At 48.4% G+C, this 20,967-nt stretch overlaps 1 protein-coding gene across 3 annotated transcripts in view; it reads left to right on the top strand.

Moving 5' to 3' along the window:
• Positions 1–19,668, top strand: part of MAML1 (mastermind like transcriptional coactivator 1) — a 52,047-nt gene extending 32,379 nt beyond the window's left edge. For all 3 annotated transcript variants that reach the window (XM_054489394.2, XM_063665393.1, XM_063665394.1), the window contains exons 2-5: positions 7,738–9,153; positions 11,253–11,492; positions 13,551–13,647; positions 16,279–19,668. In XM_054489394.2, the coding sequence (XP_054345369.1) occupies positions 7,738–9,153; positions 11,253–11,492; positions 13,551–13,647; positions 16,279–17,261 (2,736 nt within the window). In that variant the 3' untranslated portion in view covers positions 17,262–19,668. The remainder of the gene's footprint in view (positions 1–7,737; positions 9,154–11,252; positions 11,493–13,550; positions 13,648–16,278) is intronic.
• Positions 19,669–20,967: the final 1,299 nt, after the last annotated feature.

Consider the following 20,967-nt stretch of genomic DNA (forward strand, 5'->3'; position numbering starts at 1 on the left):
TGTGGAGTTTTAAAGCCAGTGGAACTCTAGATCATCTAACCCAGCCGTCTTCAGATTCTAAATGGATTATGTCTTAACATCACACATCCAGTTGGCAATCGCCTGCATTGTTTTCATGTCTACCAAGCAACTTCTGAGCCTTATTGGTTTCCCAAATTGGTTTTTCTCTAGTGAAGAGAATATACTGACTGCCTGCCAAGCACAAGAATCAATCTATTTAACAATTTTGTTTCTCAGTGAATTCTAACTTTGCTTGATTATCCTGCAGAAAGAGATTGTATTGTTAAATACTTACATACCTTTGCTTTTAAAAAAGCTCTTTAAAAACTTTCTGTCGAAAAAGGTGATGGTTATATGCACATAGAACTATACACATGCATTATACTGATATCAAATTCCTGGGTTTGATATTGTGCTGTAATTACGTAAAATACAGTCATTGGGGGAAACTGGGTGAAGGGTGCACAGGACCTCTCTGTACTATCTTTGCAATTTTCTGTGAACGTATAATTATTTCAAAAACGTTTAAATTTAAAAAGATGATGTGAAAATGTTTAGGCACCAAACTACAGAGTTTTCTGGAAAATACCAGAACTGGAACTTACTTTCTTTATGTCCTCGACAAGTGGATTTAGTGACAGGAATGGAGCTTATAGGGATCTTTAGTTCTCATCATGCTGAGTGGTTTGTATTCTAAATCAGTGACTATTCCAAACTAGTAAGACAAATAATGTCTTTAAAAGTGGGAATTTTACTAGCAGGAATTTTAGAACTTTTAGACAGTTCTGTGATTTTTTTTTTCTTTTTCTTTTCTTTTCTTTTTCTTTCTTTTTTTTTTAAATTAACAGGGTCTTTCTCTGTCCCCTAGGCTGGAGTGCAGTGGCACGATCATGGCTCACCAGTCTCCCTCCTGGGCTCAAGTGTTCCTCTCACCTCAGCCTCCCAAATAGCTGGGACTACAGATATGCCCCACTGTGCCTGGCTAATTATTTATTTTTTTTAGAGATGGCATCTCACTGTGTTGCCTCGGCTAGTCTTGAACTCATGGGTTCAAGTGATCCTCCTGCCTTATCCTCCCAAAGTGCTGGGATTACAGGCGTGAGCCGCCACACCCGACCATTTTTTTTTTCTTTTTTAAAAATATTTTACTGGCCCAGCGCGGTGGCTCACACCTATAATCCCAGCACTTTGGGAGACCAAGGTGGGCAGATCACTTGAGGTCAGGAGTTCAAGACCAGCCTGGCCAACATGGTGAAACCCCGTCTCTACTCAAAATACAAAAATTAGCCAGGCATGGTGGCACACGCCTGTAATCCCAGCTACCCGGGAGGCTGAGGCAGGAGAATAGCTTGAACCTGCAGAGGTTGCAGTGAGCCAAGATTGTGCCACTGTACTCCAACCGGGGCGACAGAGCAAGACTCCGTCTCAAAAAAAAAAAAATTACAAAGATTGTTTGTGGCGCTGGTATGTGGGATTTCCTCACAGCGTAGTTCATTTTTCTGGTAATGACACCTGCTGGGTATCTGCGCTTCACCTAGGGGAAGGTGCTCCTTTTTGTACAGTTTGAAACTGACTCACTCTGTCCTGCTGCTGGTGTTTGATATGCAAGCTTCTCTTTCGGCATCACTCTTGGAAGTGGAATCAACTCACCAAGTCTGTTCTGACAAAGGGGGTCTGTCGGCAGCAGACCCCAGCATTCAGAAGGGATCCTTCTTGAGACATCAAACCTCAGGAAACCTTGTGTAATTTTCTCAGTTTCACTGGCAATAAAACAGGAACAATTATGCTCATCCTCTAGGGTTGTTTTGAAGGTTGAGTGAGATCCTGAATTAACTGGGAATAATAGGTTAAGAATGATTAACTGGGAATACATCATAGGTAACTGGAAATGAGGGGTCGGCAAGCACATGACTTAAGTCAGGACTTCTTCCTACAGCACTTGGTTCAGATTTGTGCTTTATCAAATTAACAAGTTGCTACTTGACATGGATTTCCCTTCCTCAAGTCACTGAAAACTTGAGTGTTGCATGAAATGGACCTACTTTACCTGAAGAGAGGATCGGGGCTCCTGAATGTCCTGGGGACATACAGGGCGCTGGGAGAGAAATGTTGACTGTAGGATTGGGTTGGAATTGCCAATAGTTAACAATTACTGCCTTAAAAACTTCTGATGTTATAAGTCCCCCTCTCTCGTGGAGTCCCAGTGAGCTACGCCGGTGGAGTCCCTCTGACTCTGATGAGGAACACAGGTTGGGAGGGCGGGGTCTCAACACATGGTTAAAATAATGCAAGTGAGAGAAATGGGTGTTAATGAATGGAGAGAAGTGGGTGAGTTCAAGAAATGTTAAGGAGGTAGACTCCATAGGACTTGGGTACCAATTGTATGCAGGGACTGCGGAGCGGCAGGGAGGCTGGTTTCTGGTTTATGTGACAGGGCGGCTGGTAGTGACAGTCTTATGTAGGAACAGAGGAAAGGAAACAGGACTGGGAGAGGCTGGCCTCAGCTTCGGACAGCTGTCATCTGAGTCATCACTCAAGTAGAGAGGGGCTCAGTAGGTCTTTGGATAGACAGGAGTAAGAGCTCTGCAGAGGTGGGGCATCAGATGGCACATTTATTCACAGACACTTATCAAGTGCTGGGCACTGTCCAAGGCACTGGGGTCTCTGCTTGGCATTCTAGTGTCGGGTTAGGCCCTGACACTAGATGAGTGCCTCTGGTGAGTGGATCAGCAAGAAAGTACTGTGGTGTGGGTGGTAGGTGATGTGGATGATGGAGGAGATAAGCCACCTGAATTAGAAGCTGAGTCACCTCCAGAAAAGTTAGAGGGAAGAGGTGCTCTGGGCAAAGAGAAGAGCAGGTGCAGAGGCCCCAAGCAACACTGAGCAGGCGCATTTGAGAAGCTATAAGCTGTAAGCCAGCCGCGTGACCCCAGCATGCTGCACAGCAGGGAGGGCTGTGAGGGAAGTTGGAAGGGACAAGGGCTGAGCGGATCAGCGTTTGGTTCCCAGACAATTGGGTTTATTTGAGTGTGATGTTCAGTCATGGGAATTTGAAGGCATGGGAATGTGTGAAATCTCTCAGGTAGAGTATGTAGAGTAAGAGGGGGAGAGGACTGTACTATTTGATAGAAGGGCAGGAGAAGGGGAGACTTCTCAAAGGATACTAGAAACAACCAACCATAAAAGCAGAAGAGAATGCAAGAAAAGTGGTAAAGAAAAAGGGAACTTTAAAGATGGAAGCAGGCCGGGCGCAGTGGCTCACGCCTGTAATCCCAGCACTTTGGGAGGCCGAGGTGGGCGGATCACAAGGTCAGGAGATCGAGACCATCCTGGCTAACACGGTGAAACCCCGTCTCTACTAAAAATACAAAACAAAATTAGCCAGGCGTGGTGGCGGGCGCCTGTAGTCCAGCTACTCAGGAGGCTGAGGTGGGAGAATGGCGTGAACCTGGGAGGTGGAGCTTGCAGTGAGCCGAGATCGCGCCACTGCACTCCAGCCTGGGTGACAGAGCGAGTCTCCGTCTCAAAAAAAAAAAAAAAAAAAAAGGTGGAAGGAGGCCAGGTGCAGTGGCTCACACCTGTAATCCCAGCACTTTAGGAGGCTGAGGCAAGAGGGTCGCTTCAGCCCAGGAGTTTGAGACTAGCCTGGACAACATAGTGAGACTCCTGTCTCCACAAAAGCAAAAAAATTAGCCAGGCATGGTGGTTCATGCCTGTGGTCCCAGCTACTCAGGAGGCTGAGGCAGGAGGATCACTTGAGCCCAGGAGTTTGAGGCTGCCATGAGCCTTGATCACCCATTGTACTCCAGCATGGGCGACAGAGTGAGACCCTGTCTCTTAAAAAAAATTAATAAAGGGCCGGGTGAGGTGCCTCACACCGGTAATCTCAGCACTTTGGGAGGCCGAGGCGGGCGGATCACCTGAGGTCAGGAGTTTGAGACCAGCTGGCCAACATGGCGAAACCCCATCTCTACTAAAAATACAAAATTAGCTGGACGTGGTGGTGCACACCTGTAATCCCCGCTGCTCGGGAGACTGAGGCAGGAGAGTCACTTGAACCTGGGAGGCAGAGGTTGCAGTGAGCCGAGATTGCACCATTGCACTCCAGCCTGGGCGACAAGAGCGAAACTCCATCTCAATAATAATAATAAAGATGAATTTTCAAGTGGCAGATGTTAAGAGGGAGAGGAAGGGAATGCAGGGAGAGAGGGAAAGGAAGGACTGAAAATATGGCCTATGTGTAACAGTAGGAAGATCATTGCTGGCCTTGGAGAAAGCAGTTCTCAACTCCTCGCTTCCTTTTCCCCACATCCCATCGATTTCCAGATTGGCCAGGAATGTAATCCATATTGCCATAGATCAAGGTGCTGGCTCTAAGGGGTGGGAACTGGTGGAATTTGGCTGACAGGAGGATGATAGAAGAGGTAAAAAAGAGGAGGCAGGAGGAAAAGCAAATTTCCTGATGAGTAGGGCTAGAAAGTGGCATTGGCTGCCAGTGTGTAAGGAGCACTGATGAGAGAACCACGTGTGTCTTCAGCAGCTGTGTCTGTCAGCTCAGAGTGGAAGCATGTAGGTGTTGTCATTTTTTGGTGAGTTTGGCCACAAAGCATTCTGGGATTGCAGCGGTGGGTGGTTGAAGAAGGAGGAAGTGGAGATAGGCGAAGGATTATCCTTCCTATGAGGGTAGTGCATGGTGGGTGAGAGACTGACAGGATGCTGCTTAGGGGTCCAAAAGGTGTGGCCAGCTCCAGCTTGATTCAAAGCAGTGGTGGTATCCTGGAGCTCCTCTCCCAGAGCAGAGGATGGCAGGTGGCACCTGGAGAGTGTGGCCTCCCAGGGAGGGAGCTGGCACAGGCTAGGATGGGAGTTAGGTCAGCAGGGTGTCTTGGTGGAAGGCTGAGCACACGTGGTTCTCCAGCCGACCACGAGATTCTGATCATATTATCTCCCAGGACTGGGTCCTCCTGGAACCCTGTACACTGCAGAAACTCTTCAGTAGTTACAACAGGAACCTTTGAGCTGAGCACCCAGAAGTACCGGATGCGCTGGAGCAGGCTCCTGTATTTATATTTGGCAGCCAGTCTAGTATTGCTTTATAGCACCTTCTGTGTTTGTTCTTACATAACTTTTAATCTGTTCAGGCTGTTTTCCCATCTCTATTGTGATTCTTGGAGTTCAGGCTCCAAGGCTCACTCATCCTTGCCCTGCATATCAGACACTCCTGCAAATGCTCAGGGCTTAAAAATCTGCCGGGGCCACCACATTACACACTCCTATCCCCGCCTACATTATTCCAGTTAAATTTTGTGAGTAGTTGACAAAATGCCCTACTGTTTCCTTTGGTTAAAAGCAATAGGTATTACAAAATTGAGTTCTTACATTGGAACTTGTCTGCAGCTGTTTGCATGTGGATATTGAATGAGGGAGTGGTAGCTTTTGTACTTGTTAGGGCAAAGAAAGATTCTGTTTCTAATCTGAGACAACCAGCTGACTCATCAAGTGCCTTGACCCTTTAGATTTCCATCTTTCCTTTTCCTCCTAGGTAAATGGAAAACTGAGCTCCCAGGTTTACAGATAGCCCAGACCTGGCACTGTGGAACAAAAGAAAATGGTAGAAAAGATGAAAATCAAGGAAATGTTAGCAACTAATTTTTATTTCCTCTGGCCATTTAAATGGGTATGAATTTACTTTCCACAGGGAAAACTTTTCAAATAATGGCTTTTATAAAGGGTCTATTTTATGTGCATGGTTCCCTTCCACCCCTAGGTGGCAGGAGAAAGCAGAAGAACCTGCATGAAAGTAAAGCAAACGTCCTGCAGCTGTGGGGTGGTGGTGTGAATCCTAGGATTGTTGCTTACCTCTGCCCTGCAGCTCCATTTCTCAGGCATTCCAGTGATTTTTTTTTCTTTTCAGACCGACTTAGTTACCCATATATGGGTTTTTAAAAATACTGACTTGGCTAGGATTTATAGAGCACTGTGTAGTCAGCTTTAACAGTTAAGAAATAAGCAAATCTTGATGTGGGGAAAAGAAGAACAGGAACATTAGAGTTGGAGATTAGAGGTTGAGAAAATGGTCCTCCCTGGTGTCCAGTGGGTAGTCTGCTGTTGAGAACTGATGCCCATGGAGTTGCCCCAGGCGGGACACCCAGGCCAGGGCACTTCACCTGGGCTCCTGGGGTTGGTGTGGAGAGTCAGGTGGCCTTTCTCTGCAGCCGGAGAAGCTAGCACAGGGGGCTCCCTGACTCCTCTGAATCCTGTCTAAAGATAATAATGAAGGCTGTTACTTGGAACATTTTCTGATAACATGCTATAGATGCTTAGGGTTTATGGGAAGAGGGGATGGTACTGAGGGTGGGGGATAAAGGACAAAAACGTAATAAAGTAAACACAGGAAAGGAGCAGCATGTGTTCAGAAGCTGAGCATAGGCACCTCTGGGCAGTGGAGTTGAGTCCTGACTGCAGCACATGCAGCTGAGGAAGTAGTAGAAAGATTCCATCTTCTGTCCCCTTCTTATCCCTTCTGACATGTTCTTATCTTGAAATCGCTGCCCCTGAACTCCCAGGGTACTTACTGTGTGCTGCTCTCAGTCTGTAGCCATGTCTGTGTATGTCCCATGTCCTGAAAGCCCACGGGAGGAGGAGCTGTTTTGTTTGTCTTTATGTTCCCCACAGCACTTGTCTCTGGCACAAGGCAGAATCTTAATAACTTTAGTGGCATGAATCCATCGAGGAGGAAATGGGAAGCAGAGTCACAGTGTCACACCAGACATGATTGTGTTCAAGCAAATCATCCCAATAAAAAGTAGTGAGGGGCAGGCCGGGCGCGGTGGCTCACACCTGTAATCCCAGCACTTTGGGAGACTGAGGTGGGCAGATCACCTGAGGTCCGGAGTTCAAGACCAGTCTGACCAACATGGAGAAACCCCGTCTCTACTAAAAATACAAAATTAGCCGGGCATGGTGGCTCATGCCTGTAATCCCAGCTACTCCGGAGGCTGAGGCAGGAGAATGGCTTGAACCCAGGAGGCGGAGGTTGCTGTGAGCCAAGATCACGCCATTGCACTCCAGCCTGGGCAACGAGTGAAACTCTGTCTCAAAAAAAAAAAAAAGTGAGGGGCTGGGCACAGTAGCTCATGCCTGTAATCCCAGCACTTTGGGAGGCTGAGGTGGGTGAATCACTTGAGGCCAGGAGTTTGTGAACAGCCTGGCCAACATGGTGAAACCCTGTCCATACCAAAAAATACCAGAAGTTAGCCAGGCATGGTGGTGCACATCTGTAATCCCAGCTACTTGGGAGGTTGAGGCATGAGAATTGATTGAACCCAGGAGACAGAGGTTGCAGTGAGCTGAGATTGTGCCACCGCACTCCACCCAGCCTGGTGGCAGAGCAAGGCTCCATCTCAAAACATATATATATGTATATGTGTGTACTCTCTGGCCTTTTTTCGTTGGCTCCATTCTTGGGCATACCTCCAGACGAGATGGCTGTGGGCAGCCTCATGCCTGTCTCCTGCAGAAAGAGGACTGCAGAAGCACTTTAGCTAGACATCAGTTCTGACTGGTTAGGTACAGGACCGTCAGGGAAAATGGAGGTGTGTCCCCAGAAATGGGAGTGTAAACTACGCAAGCAGAATCCACTGGCGAGCATTGCAGAGACATCAGCCCTTGGCTTGTTACTGTCATAGCAGAGCAAATTCATATGTATCTTAAGTCATTCTTTTCAATGTTTTTCAGCATCTTCATGATACAGTTAAGAGGAATCTTGACAGCGCCACTTCCCCTCAGAATGGCGATCAACAGAATGGCTATGGGGACCTCTTTCCTGGGCATAAGAAGACTCGCCGGGAGGCCCCTCTGGGAGTTGCCATCTCTTCCAATGGACTGCCTCCAGCCTCCCCCCTCAGTCAGTCTGACAAGCCTTCTGGAGCCGACGCCCTGCAGTCCAGTGGGAAGCACTCTCTGGGGCTAGACTCTCTCAACAAAAAGCGTCTGGCTGACTCCAGCCTCCACTTGAATGGAGGCAGTAACCCCAGTGAGTCATTTCCTCTGAGCCTGAATAAAGAACTGAAGCAGGAGCCTGTCGAAGACCTGCCTTGCATGATCAGTGGGACTGTCGGCTCCATATCGCAAAGCAACCTCATGCCAGACCTCAACCTTAACGAGCAGGAGTGGAAGGAGCTCATCGAGGAGCTGAACAGGTCGGTGCCCGATGAAGACATGAAGGACCTGTTTAATGAGGACTTTGAGGAGAAGAAGGACCCAGAGTCTTCTGGCTCTGCCACACAAACCCCCTTGGCACAGGACATTAATATTAAGACAGAATTCTCTCCAGCAGCCTTTGAGCAAGAACAGTTAGGCTCTCCACAAGTGAGGGCCGGGTCTGCAGGGCAGACCTTTCTGGGGCCTTCCTCTGCCCCTGTGAGTACAGATTCCCCCAGCCTAGGGGGCTCCCAAACCTTATTCCACACCTCTGGTCAGCCCGGGGCGGACAATCCCAGTCCAAACCTGATGCCGGCATCAGCCCAGGCCCAGAACGCACAAAGAGCCCTTGCAAGTGTGGTATTGCCCAGTCAGGGCCCAGGAGGGGCCTCAGAGCTGTCCTCTGCCCACCAGCTCCAGCAGATCGCTGCCAAGCAGAAGCGCGAGCAGATGCTCCAGAACCCACAGCAGGCCACCCCGGCACCAGCCCCGGGCCAGATGTCCACATGGCAGCAGACGGGGCCCTCCCACAGTTCCTTAGATGTCCCTTACCCCATGGAGAAGCCTGCCAGCCCTTCCAGCTACAAGCAAGACTTCACTAACTCCAAACTGCTCATGATGCCTAGTGTGAATAAGAGTTCCCCTCGGCCCGGAGGCCCCTACCTCCAGCCCAGCCATGTGAACCTGCTGAGTCACCAGCCACCGAGTAACTTGAATCAGAACTCCGTGAATAACCCGGGGTCTGTGCTGGACTACGGCAATACAAAACCCCTTTCTCATTACAAAGCGGACTGTGGGCAAGGCAGCCCAGGGTCTGGCCAGAACAAGCCAGCCCTGATGGCTTATCTTCCCCAGCAGCTGTCCCATCTGAGTCACGAGCAGAACTCCTTGTTTCTGATGAAGCCAAAGCCAGGAAATATGCCTTTCCGATCACTGGTTCCACCTGGCCAGGTAAGTATGAGCCTTCGCTTTCTGTTCCTCTGCTGCAGACACTTCAGTGAGGTTACTCGCTACTTTGGATGTTAATTGGGTCCAAGGTAGTTGTGGGAAGAGGGAGGAGGGAATAGCTGCTGTCATCCTTTGCTCCTCTTGGGAGTGGAAATTTATAAAATAAACCAGGGTTGATTGTTAATAAAAAATAGGGTAAAGTTCCCTAGCATGGCTTGATTTTTAACTACACAAAGGTTTGAGGAATCACCTGCATTTAGTCCAGTGTCTCTTTCATGCCGTAGGATTTAAATTAAGTGATTTGTGACTGTGTTTTACAGATAAACATTACATTTAACGTGCTTCTTAGAGGCTTGGCTTTTTTTTTTTTTTTTAAACTACCTTTCAGATCTCCATGTACAAAATTCCCTAATTTTTGGTAAGCTTATAACATTGTAGGCACATGCTGCTTCCCAGCACAGCTCAGCTCTGTGCTTACTTCATCATGGTTCTAAAGCCTGGTAGCATCAAATGGAAAATGGCCCTTCTGGTTGTTTCCTGTTTTCCGCTAGTGCAGATAAGCCTGCAGTGAACGTGAATTTGTAATACATGCTAAAATTTTGCAAATTGAAAAGCCCAGTGCCGGTAATATCATGAGGAAATAGACACACTCCTGTATTGATGAGAGTGTGTAAATGAGCTCACTGCTTTTGGGAAGTCATTTGACATTATGTATTTTTCACATGCTGTAAAATGTTCATATGCATTGACATACTATATACCCGACAAGTTGATCTAAAGAAATAATCCAAAATAAAAGGAAAAGTTATATCCAAGATATTCATTGTGTGGTTATTTCTAATAGCCAAAAACTGTAAGCCGTTTAAGCATCTCCCAGTGCTGATAATTCCACTTACTTCAGCCAGTAAGATGTCTCACGCCGTTCAGCAACCCCTGAAGAGAGGCTCAGTGGCACACAGGGTGCTTGCCATCTGGGTAGCACTTTGCACCTTACGAAGTACTCTCAGTAGTTCTTAAGCTTCTGGTGACTAGAGTGAAGAAATTATACCACAGAATCTTAGAATGAATAACTAGAAAGGAGCTCAACAATTTGAACTGGTTTAAATAATGATTGCTTTTTGCCTATCTTCTGCTAAGTTCCCCTTTTCTTCTAAGTGTCAGTAATGATGGAATAATATTGTGGTGGCCTTTGACAGAACTCTCACTTGTGGTCTATATATTGACAGAATATCTGTTAAAGTTCTCATTGATTCTCAGTATTTTTTGAGGATAGGTATTTGACAAAAGCTGAGCAGTCTCTTCCAGTAAAATGCTTGCACAGATGTACAGTTTCGGGTCGTTCAGGGATAGCCCGAAATCCAAGGTTTATGCACATGAGACAGAGTGGTCTCCATTGACCAAAGCCCCCTTCAAAGTGTTCTTCCCCTAGGCCGGGCGCGGTGGCTCACGCCTGTAATCCCAGCACTTTGAGAGGCCGAGGTGGGTGGAGCACCTGAGGTCGGGAGTTCAAGACCAGCCTGACCAACATGGAGAAACCCCATCTCTACTAAAAATACAAAATTAGCCAGGTGTGGTGGCACATGCCTCTAATCCCAGCTACTCAGGAGGCTGAGGCAGGGGAATCGCTTGAACTCAGGAGGCGGAGGTTGCCGTGAGCCGAGATCGTGCCATTGCACTCCAGCCTGGGCAACAAGAGCAAAACTCTGTCTGAAAAAAAACAAAAAGTATTCTTCCCCTATTGGCCCCCTCTGCACTCAGATGTCCTGATAAGTGAGCATTTCTAAGCCTTGATTGCTTACTGGAACTATCGTGTGCAAATATGAAAGCTTACATACGCTTAATGTAAAACCATACCTTTGTCACTGGTGAATCACTGGGAGCAAAACTAACACCTGTGGAGTGATTGTTCGTTGCTAGGCGCCTGTATGCTCAGATGTCATCACTTTTGGTCTGTGCTCCAGCCCTGTGGGATGGTTGTTATTGGAGGTCAGAAGGGAAGCAGAGACTTGGCTTCAAGAGAGTGAACCTTGAATTCACTGGATGGAGCTTATTTGGTCTGATCAGAGCTTAGAGACTTCACAGTCCCCTATCTGTGTTGACAGGAGCAGAACCCTTCCAGTGTCCCTGTGCAAGCCCAGGCTGCCAGTGTTGGGACCCAGCCGCCTGCCGTGTCCGTGGCCAGCTCCCACAACAGCTCCCCCTATCTCAGCAGCCAGCAACAAGCCGCTGTAATGAAGCAGCATCAGTTGCTTTTGGACCAACAGAAACAAAGGGAGCAGCAGCAAAAGCATTTACAGCAACAGCAGTTCCTTCAGAGGCAACAGCACCTTCTCGCAGAACAGGTAAAAAGAAAAGTGGAAGGAAACCACCGCTTCCCACCTTTGCCTGCACCTTGAGTCACTGCTGCAGTCACACCTTCTGCTTGTGCGTGTGGATTTGCGCAGACTTGCATGCCTGTTGTTAGAGTGCTTTGCCTTTTAAAAACATCTTTCCAGGAATGTGGCATTTCTCAGACAGGGGTAGTCTATGTCAGAAGCTGCTTCGTGTCACTTAGTGGAGAGTACTCAAGGCAGACTCGGGGGCTAAAACTGTTTGTGAAAGGGACATTTTCCTATGTTTCTGGTCAGCAGCTTCCAAGCCACTGAGCTCACGTGTCTGTCAGTCCACTATGGGGTCAGCTTTGCTGCCACTACAGAGCCTGTTATAAGCCAGAACGTGCAAAGGGAAGTGAAGTCATCCCTGAGGGAAACACAGTTCACTTGCTTGGTTACCAAGTGTAGTGTGCAGGCACTAAGGGTTACAAGTGAGAGTTCTTTTTTTTTTTTGGAGACAGAGTCTTGCTGTCACCCAGGCTGGACTGCAGTGGTGTGATCTTGGCTCACTGCAGCCTCCACCTCATGGGTTCATGCAATTCTCTTGCCTCAGCCTCCCGAGTAGCTGGGACTACAGGCAAGAACCACCATGCCTGGCTAATTTTTGTGTTTTTAGTAGAGATGGGGTTTCACCATGTTGGCCAGGCTGGTCTTGAGCTCCTCACCTCAAATGATCCACCCATCTCGGCCTCCCAAAGTGCTGAGATTACAGGCGTGAGCCACCACGCCTGGCCTTAAATTACATCTTTAAGACATAAGAACTGGCTCCAGACTGTGAAGTTCATTGAGGAGAATCACTGCCTCAGTTCTGCCTTTAAAGAAAGCAGCTTTATTGTGATGTAATTCACACAGCATACACTTCACCCACTTAAGTGAACAATTTAGTCATTTTTAGTATATCACAGAGTTGTGCAACCATTACCACAATCCATTTTAGAACATTTTCATTACCCTAAAACAAATCCCATACCCATGAGCAGCCATTCTCCCATCCACCCAGCCTCTCCAGCTCCTGATCTACTTTCTTTCTCTATAATTGTCTGCTCTGTGCCGGGCGCGGTGGCTCACGCCTGTAATCCCAGCACTTTGGGAGGCCGAGGCGGGCGGATCACGAGGTCAGGAGATCAAGACCATCCTGGCTAACACAATGAAACCCCATCTCTACTAAAAATACAAAAAATTAGCTGAGCATGGTGACGGGCGCCTGTAGTCCCAGCTACTCGGGAGGCTGAGGCAGGAGAATGGCATGAACCCAGGAGGGGAGCTTGCAGTGAGGAGAGATCGCGCCACTGCACTCCAGCCTGGACGACAGAGCAAGACTCCATCTCAAAAAAAAAAATTTGTCTGTTCTGGACATTTTATATTTATGTTATGTCATTTTCAATCATGTGCTAGGTAACAGCAATTGATTCCTCTTGATGATAATATTCCATTATATGGACATGTTACATTTTGTACATTCGTCTGTTCATGAACATTTGGGTTTCTTGTTTGGGCTGTTAATGAGTATTGTTGCTGTGAACATTCATGTACAAGTTTTCATATAGACATCTGTTTTCATTTTTCTTGGGTAGATACCTGGGAGTGGAATTGCTGGATCACATGGTAATTTTTATGTTTAACCTTTGGAGGAACTGTCAGACTGTTTCCCACAGGCTGTCTCATTTTACGTTCCCACCAGCGGTGTGTGAGGGTGCTGATTTCTCTACATCCTCACCAACCACTTGTTACCATCGGACTTTGATTCTGGCCATCCTAGTGGGATCTCATTGTAGCTGTGATTTGCATTTTCCTAACCAGCTCTCCATTTTTTAAAAACAGATATACCTACCTTTTAAAAAAGTCATTGCTCCCTAGATCTGTTTCATACTATTTAAAAACCCCAAAATGAAATCAGCACTGTTTCCATAGGAGCCCATTTGTGAGTAACAAACTTGGATAAGTTACTTTTTTCTGACCTCCCTCACTCCATTTGTTTTGGATTTTGTTATATGTTGGTTTTGTTTTGTTGTTCTTGGCATTTTCTAGGAGAAGCAACAGTTTCAGCGCCATCTGGCCCGCCCACCACCCCAGTACCAAGACCCGACACAAGGCAGCTTCCCACAGCAGGTTGGACAGTTCACAGGTAGGGGTGTCTGCATGAGGAGCAGGGACAGGGGAGGCCGCTGCCTGGTGCTGGTTGAATCCCTGCTGTCTGCCCAGCTCTGTGCCTTGACTTCATCAAGCTGCATGCATTGTCATCATATACACCTCAGTTTGCCTAAGGGGCCTGGTTTTCTAGTTACCCCACGGCATCAGGAGAAGAGGGCACAGAGGCAAACCACTAGAACTACCTTTGCTGGGTCCCTGGCTGTACAGTTTTCTGAAGCAAAATCATTTCTAGTTGGAGGACATCTTATCAGCAGGAAATAGCTTCTGTAATTCTTAAGAAAGTTCTTTGCTTCTGCTTTTATGTGTCGTCAAAAAATGACTCATCTTCCAGATAAGGACTTAATGCACTTGCGTGGCCTTTGGCTTCTTTCTCTCCTCCTGTCTGCTCACTTGAGTATCACAGATGGCAGCATCACTAGTGGACAGTTGGCCAGAAAAGGGCAGGAAGCACACTTGAGTCTAGCTGTCACCTCTGAGATGTGCCAGGGAACGTCATAGGCCATCCCTCCAGAAATGCACAGAGATTTCAGGGAATGGATACAGGAAGCTCTGGTCTGCCCGCCTTCCTAGCTCCTCTCAGAATGTCTTAGAAACCTCTGTTTTTCCTTATTTGGGACCTTGCTATAAAGGGTCCCAGAGAGACTGACCACAGCTGTGTGTCCTGGAGACCAGGTGCGGTTTTATGTATGTGCTACCTGGGGTCAACGTGGGGTTGAAATCTGCAGGCATTTCAGAAGCATGGGTCTGACCCATGTTTTCTGCCTTCAGACCCATCTGACATTTTGTGGGTTATTGATGGGAATGAAATAGCCTGTTTCAGCTCTCCTCTTTTCCTCAACCCAATTTTGTTGTTGTTGTTTTGAGACAGACAGTCTGTCGCCCAGGCTGCAGTGCAGTGGCACGATCTCGGCTCACTGCAACCTCCACCTCCTAGGTTCAAGCGATTCTCCTGCCTCAGCCTCCCAAGTAGCTGGGATTACAGGTGCCACCACACCCGGCTCATTTTTGTATTTTTAGTAGAGACGGGGTTTCACCATGTTGGCCAGGCTGATTTCGCATACCTGACCTCGTGATCTGTCCGCCTTGGCCTCCCAAAGTGCTGGGATTACAGGCGTGAGCCACCGCGCCCAGCCCCAATTTTTATTATATAGTTGGTAGTACAGAGGAAGAACAAAGCACTGAGTTACGGCCAATCACTGAACAGTGACTCTCCTACCCACAAAACCTATTTCAGTTAATGGTGTTGCCATATGTCCATTGCTTAAGCCAGGAGGCCTAGACAGCAGTTCCCTGAGCATAGGGGTGCTTTCTCTTCCATCCTCTGCTGTCTCTCCAGCACAGCACCTGCCACAGTGTGGGTAATCAGTGAAGATCTGGTAATTTCCTGCGACTCCTCCCTCCTTTGGCCATCTTGTCATTTCATAGTACAAATGGTGTGCCATAAGGTGGTATATTGTCTGGTGAGATGTTGTCACACAGTCCTGCGCCTCCACCCCCTATTCCCACATGGTCTGCCCTCCCTCATCTCCGTGACTGAACAGCCTCTCCCCAGCATGGTCTCAGCCACACTCTCAGTCCAGCCACTCTTGGGCTTTACAACCCTGTTCTTTTTTTGTTTGTTTGTTTGTTTGAGACAGAGTCTTGCTCTTTCGCCCAGGCTGGAGTGCAGTGGCATGATCTCAGCTCACTGCAGCCTCCGCCTCCTGGATTCAAGCAATTCTCCTGCCTCAGCCTCCCGAGTAGCTGGGGGCGTGCGCCGCCACACCTGGCTAATTTTGTATTTTTAGTAGAGACAGGGTTTCACTGTGTTGGCCAGGATGGTCTTGATCTCCTGACCTCGTGATTCTCCCGCCTCAGTCTCCCAAAGTGCTGGGATTACAGGCGTGAACCACCGTGCCCGGCCACAACCCCGTTCTTCACACGCCATCCACAGCTCTTCCCTATCTGGCCGGAACTAGCTCTTCCATTTTATCTCTAACCAGCTGGCCACTGTCTTCATATCCTGGCCACGGCCAGCCTCTGAAAGTTCCCCACACAGATGCCTTTTTCTGACTCTGCCTTTGCACACACTTGCCTGGAATGCTCTTTTTCCCCAAACTGTTAAATTGCTAAACTTCTGTGCTTTTAAACCTAGTGGATTCATCACCATCTCTCTCAAGCCTTCCCCAAGGCTTCCCAGATGCCAGGGCGTCTGGCCTGCACCCTGCAGCCTGCTGGCCAGGTGTGCCCCATCGCGCCCCATCGTGCCATGTGCTAACTTTGCCTCCCAGAGGCAGATCTTGCCTTGGGTCCACCTCAGAGTCCCCGGTGCCCACCACAGGGTCCCCACAGAGCAGAAATTAGATGTGTGCTTGAAAGTTAGATGAAGCAGGTCACTGGTTTTCTCTCTCCTGGGGCTTTGCCCTTCCTCTGTGCCTTTCTGAACCCCATCATTGTTTCAGAGACCAGGCCTCCATTCCACATGTGGGAGGCTTTCTGCCCCGTGGCCCCTGGGGCCCTCTTCCCAGTGTGCCATGAACGTGAGACTTCTGGTGCTGCGGCTCGGGTCTCAGAGGGACCCAGTGGTGGTCGACTCCTGACTGCCAGACTCTTCTCTGTCTTGTAGGGTCCTCTGCTGCCGTGCCTGGCATGAACACCTTGGGTCCATCCAACTCCAGCTGTCCTCGAGTGTTCCCTCAGGCTGGGAATCTGATGCCAATGGGCCCTGGACATGCTTCAGTTTCCTCTCTCCCCACAAACTCAGGCCAACAGGACCGGGGTGTGGCTCAGTTCCCTGGCTCCCAAAACATGCCTCAGAGCAGCCTCTATGGCATGGCTTCTGGCATAACCCAGATAGTTGCCCAGCCCCCACCACAGGCCACCAATGGACATGCCCACATTCCACGGCAGACCAGCGTGGGCCAGAACACCTCCGTCTCAGCTGCCTATGGGCAGAACTCTCTGGGAAGCTCTGGCCTCTCCCAGCAGCACAATAAGGGGACCCTGAACCCTGGTTTAACAAAGCCACCGGTCCCAAGGGTGTCACCGGCCATGGGAGGCCAGAATTCCTCCTGGCAGCATCAGGGAATGCCGAACCTCAGTGGCCAGACCCCAGGGAACAGCAACGTGAGTCCCTTCACTGCAGCCTCCAGTTTCCACATGCAGCAGCAGGCCCACCTGAAAATGTCTAGCCCTCAATTCTCCCAGGCAATGCCCAACAGGCCCATGGCTCCCATGAGCTCAGCAGCTGCCGTGGGGTCCTTGCTACCCCCAGTGAGTGCACAGCAGAGGACCAGCGCCCCTGCCCCAGCACCACCCCCAACAGCCCCTCAGCAGGGCTTGCCTGGCCTGAGCCCAGCAGGGCCTGAGCTGGGGGCCTTCAGCCAGAGCCCTGCCTCACAGATGGGCGGTCGGGCGGGGCTGCACTGCACCCAGGCCTACCCTGTGCGGACCGCGGGCCAGGAGCTGCCTTTTGCCTACAGTGGGCAGCCAGGTGGCAGTGGGCTCTCTAGTGTGGCTGGACACACCGATCTGATCGACTCCCTGCTGAAGAACAGGACTTCAGAGGAGTGGATGAATGATTTGGACGACCTGTTAGGGTCTCAGTAATGGAAGGATTTGTAGTGTTTTTAGTGTTCATTCATCCTATATTTTTATTCTCAGATTCAAAGAAAGAGCAACTACTTTGGACCAAAAGCCCATGGCCTGGGGAGCTGGGCAGGTAGAGCCCAAGCTCCAGGTGAGGCCTGGCCCTGGGCAGGGTCTGTGGCTGCGCCCCTCAGGCCAGCAGTTGAGGTCCATCGGGCTGGCCCCAGCCCATCTGCTGGCATCAGTACCTGGTGTTGGGACAGCAGGATAGGGTTCTAAAGGTGGTTTTCTACCCAAATGACCAAAAAAAACCAACAGTAACAACAGTGAAACCCCACAATATCAGGCTTATAAAAATCTGTGCCATCATGGTGATTTTATCTAAGATTTCTCCACTTACCCCAGTGTTGGGGACAAGTTTTTGTTGAAATTTTATATAGCAGAATTATTTGCAATTTGTAGCATAGAAAAGATTTTTAAATTTTTTTACAAAAGGTTTTTAAACAGATTAGGATAGGTGATGGTTTAAATCAATTAAGTGGCATTGGAAACCTAGGGTTTCCTTTTGATTAAGAGCCTTTTTTGTTTCTGCTCTTTGTCAGCTTTCAGGGGAGAAGGAGGCCACTGGAAATTATTTCCATAAGTGCAGGCTGTTGACTGCGTATGCCAAAAAGGGACAGGAGGCACGGGATAGCCGGTCTGGTGACACAGCTAGGGTCTTCCTAGCAGCTCCTCCTCCTCCCTCCCAAGGCCCCCAGGAACCCCTTCCTCCCATGTCCTGGCAGCAGGACCCCAGGCTACATATGGAAGGTAGAGATGTGGGGGTCCTGTGTCCTGGAGTATTATGTCTCCCCACCTTCTGCAGTTTCTCTGAACGTGTATGTTGCCTGTGGTGGGAGCATGGTCCCTGTGCAGTTGTGCACAGATGTCTTTCCTTTACTGTTGGCCTTTCTGTCTGCCTCTCCTTCCTCTCTGCAGCCCAAATGGAAAACAATTATTTACTCCATTGGAGGGAATGCAAGCATCTTAGAATTCCTAAGGGAACCCTAGCGTAAAGGTTTTGGGGAAGGAGGCCGCAGGCCGGCCCAGAGGAAGCAATTCCACTTTGTTTGACAACTTCTGCCACTCCCATGTCAGATGACTTGCACTTTTTAAAGAGATTGCTTTATAACACTAAGACATCCTTTCTAAAGATTCAAGTGGACTTGACTAAGCTGAGGGTCCACAAAATAGAATATGACATGTGAGCTGTTTTTGGAAAACGAAGATGGAGAGAGCACTTCCCCATAACAAAAGCAAAGTGGTAAGCACAGGGTGAGACCCTTTTACACAGAATGGTGGAGAGAAAAGAGAATGCTGAAAAGTGGCTCAGATGCAGAGTGTTCTATGGAGAAATTGCAGCCCCATTTCTATTTCCCTGGAGTCTCCAAACAGATCATTCAGGAGTGTCCTATGTGAGAATTGAGCCAAGGAAAATACTCATGCAACCAGCCTGAGTCGCGGTGAGGGGACGAGAGGTTTTACACACATTGGTAGTTATTTTGCACCAGCAGTGCCTTTCTCACTGGGGGTACTTGGACCCTCAGATCTTCTTTTCTAATAGCCATTTGCCACCCCAGGTGGTATGTCGGCCATTTCTCCTTAAAACACCTTCCCTATCTTTCCCATGTACTCAGTTTAGCTCTCAAAGAAGGGGGGAATCATAAAGCCGGTGAAAATTCCACCCTCTGAGCGAGTTCCCCAATCTGAAGGGGAAGAGGGTGACCTCAGCGGCTTTTCTCCCAAAAATCAGCTGAAGGCTGGTTGTGGATCCTTGTTCCTCTCCTGACCCCATCTGGCTGCTGCCCCGTCTCCCACCCCTGTCCCCAGGGCGTGCTGGCCCTGCACTCTGCCTTAGTCCTGGGGCCGGCGACACAGTGGGCTCCTCACTTGCTGCAGTGTCATAGCAATAAAATGTGATTCTTGGGGTCCCCCCAGGGAGCTGCCCATGGCTTTATTTATGAATCTGGTTTTCGGGAGTCAGGGGAGGAGATGACTTTGCTTCTGTGCACAGCCCCGTCTTCCAGGAGCCACGACTCAGAAGAAAAGGGTGCTCAGACTTTTGTTATACACATTTGCTTTGTGTAAATAAATGTTTACAATTTTATATGAAAGATGGAATAAGCGCTAGAGCTTCCAACTGTATATTTTTTACTTTTATAGATTTTAAAACTATGATCCTTTATATGTGTGTTTTGGGGGAGCTATGATAAGTTTTATGGCAAACGGTTGGTATTGTTAACTTTTTATTGTCATCAAAAGTGCATAAAAGTCCTATTAATCCCCATATTCTTCTACTGCTCTTAACTCTGGTATACACCAAAAAGAAATCTTTACTTTCCTTGTTTTATCATTATAAAAATAAAGTATTTTGCTAGTATGGAAACAACCTTTGTATTTGACGTCACCTGGGGTCTGCTGGCAGAAGTTTGGGGATTGGTTTTCTTTTGTAATTTAGCTGCTTGCTTTTCTTGTTTTTTTTATTTTTATTTTTAAAGAAATGCTCGTTGAGTCATAGATTTAGCTGCTTTCTTATTGCACATTGTTGAGTGGGAGCTGGTTTGGTTGAAGCCTCAGAGGAGCTTCTGTTATCTGCTGATAGATACTAAATTAGAGCTAGCATCACCCTGAGAAAACAGGCTGGCCCCGGGACTCGTGGGTGTCCATGCAGCTGATGGAGGGGAGCTAGACCGGACGACTGTGCTGTCTTACTAGCATCACCTTGAGAAGGCAGCCTGTCTCTGGGACTCATGGGCATCCATGCAGCTGATGGAGGGAGCTGGGCCGGACGACTGTGCTGTCGTAGCTGCTGGGTGCTTCTCGTGCTTCATGTAGAACCCTTAGGTTTGCCCCTGAAGTCTGTCTGCTCCATGTCCTATTTAGTTTCTTTTCAGCATAGAGCTTGGTTTTCCCTTTTTTTAATTGTAAGAATGATGTGCTCTGGCATGTCACACTGTGAAAGGGGACCAGATGATGGAGCCTGGACTGAAAGGGTGAATGGGGCCCCTCACCTCAGAACTCTCCCTGCTTTGCTTTGCTGGGAGCAGGGAGCAGAGCAGCCTGGGAGAGGCTGGAGTTCCTCAAAGGGCAGAGAAGAACGGCCTTCAGGGGACCACAGTGAGGAAACATGCCACAATAGACTCAAAAAGCTAGATTATGCTAATAAAAAGGGGAAGACATCTGTGACACACAGGAAACAGTGTTTGTGGCCTTGCCGTAGAAGGTGCAGTAAAGGAGGAAAACTCTGGAGACTCCCTGTGAATTCTTGGCTAAGAATGCACGTTATGTGCAGTGATCCAAAAACACAAACGAGAACAGAAGTGAGTGGCTCTGCCTGTGAGATGCACAGCGCTGAGCAGCACCCAGTGCTGGCTGCAGTATGGGAGGCTGGCTGCTGTATGATTGTTTGTGGGAAGAAATTTTGTAGAAGTTATCAGACTCCTTAAAATGTTCGTGCTGTGTCTGCCTGGGCAGTTGCAATTCTGAGAGGCAATCCTCGAAAATGATTCTGGGTATAGAAAAAGGTACAGCACAGTGGTGTTCTTAGTATGGCTGTTTACAGTCGCAGAAAATTAGATGCTAAACTGCTGCCCTAGGGGATTGGTTAAGCAAACTGGTGCTTCTACTCCATGAGATAGGATGCAGCCATTTGAAATATTTATGAAGGTTTTGGACATAGTCATTTGGA

Source organism: Pongo pygmaeus, chromosome 4 (genome assembly GCF_028885625.2).
Source record: "Pongo pygmaeus isolate AG05252 chromosome 4, NHGRI_mPonPyg2-v2.0_pri, whole genome shotgun sequence".
Classification (NCBI taxonomy): domain Eukaryota; kingdom Metazoa; phylum Chordata; class Mammalia; order Primates; family Hominidae; genus Pongo; species Pongo pygmaeus.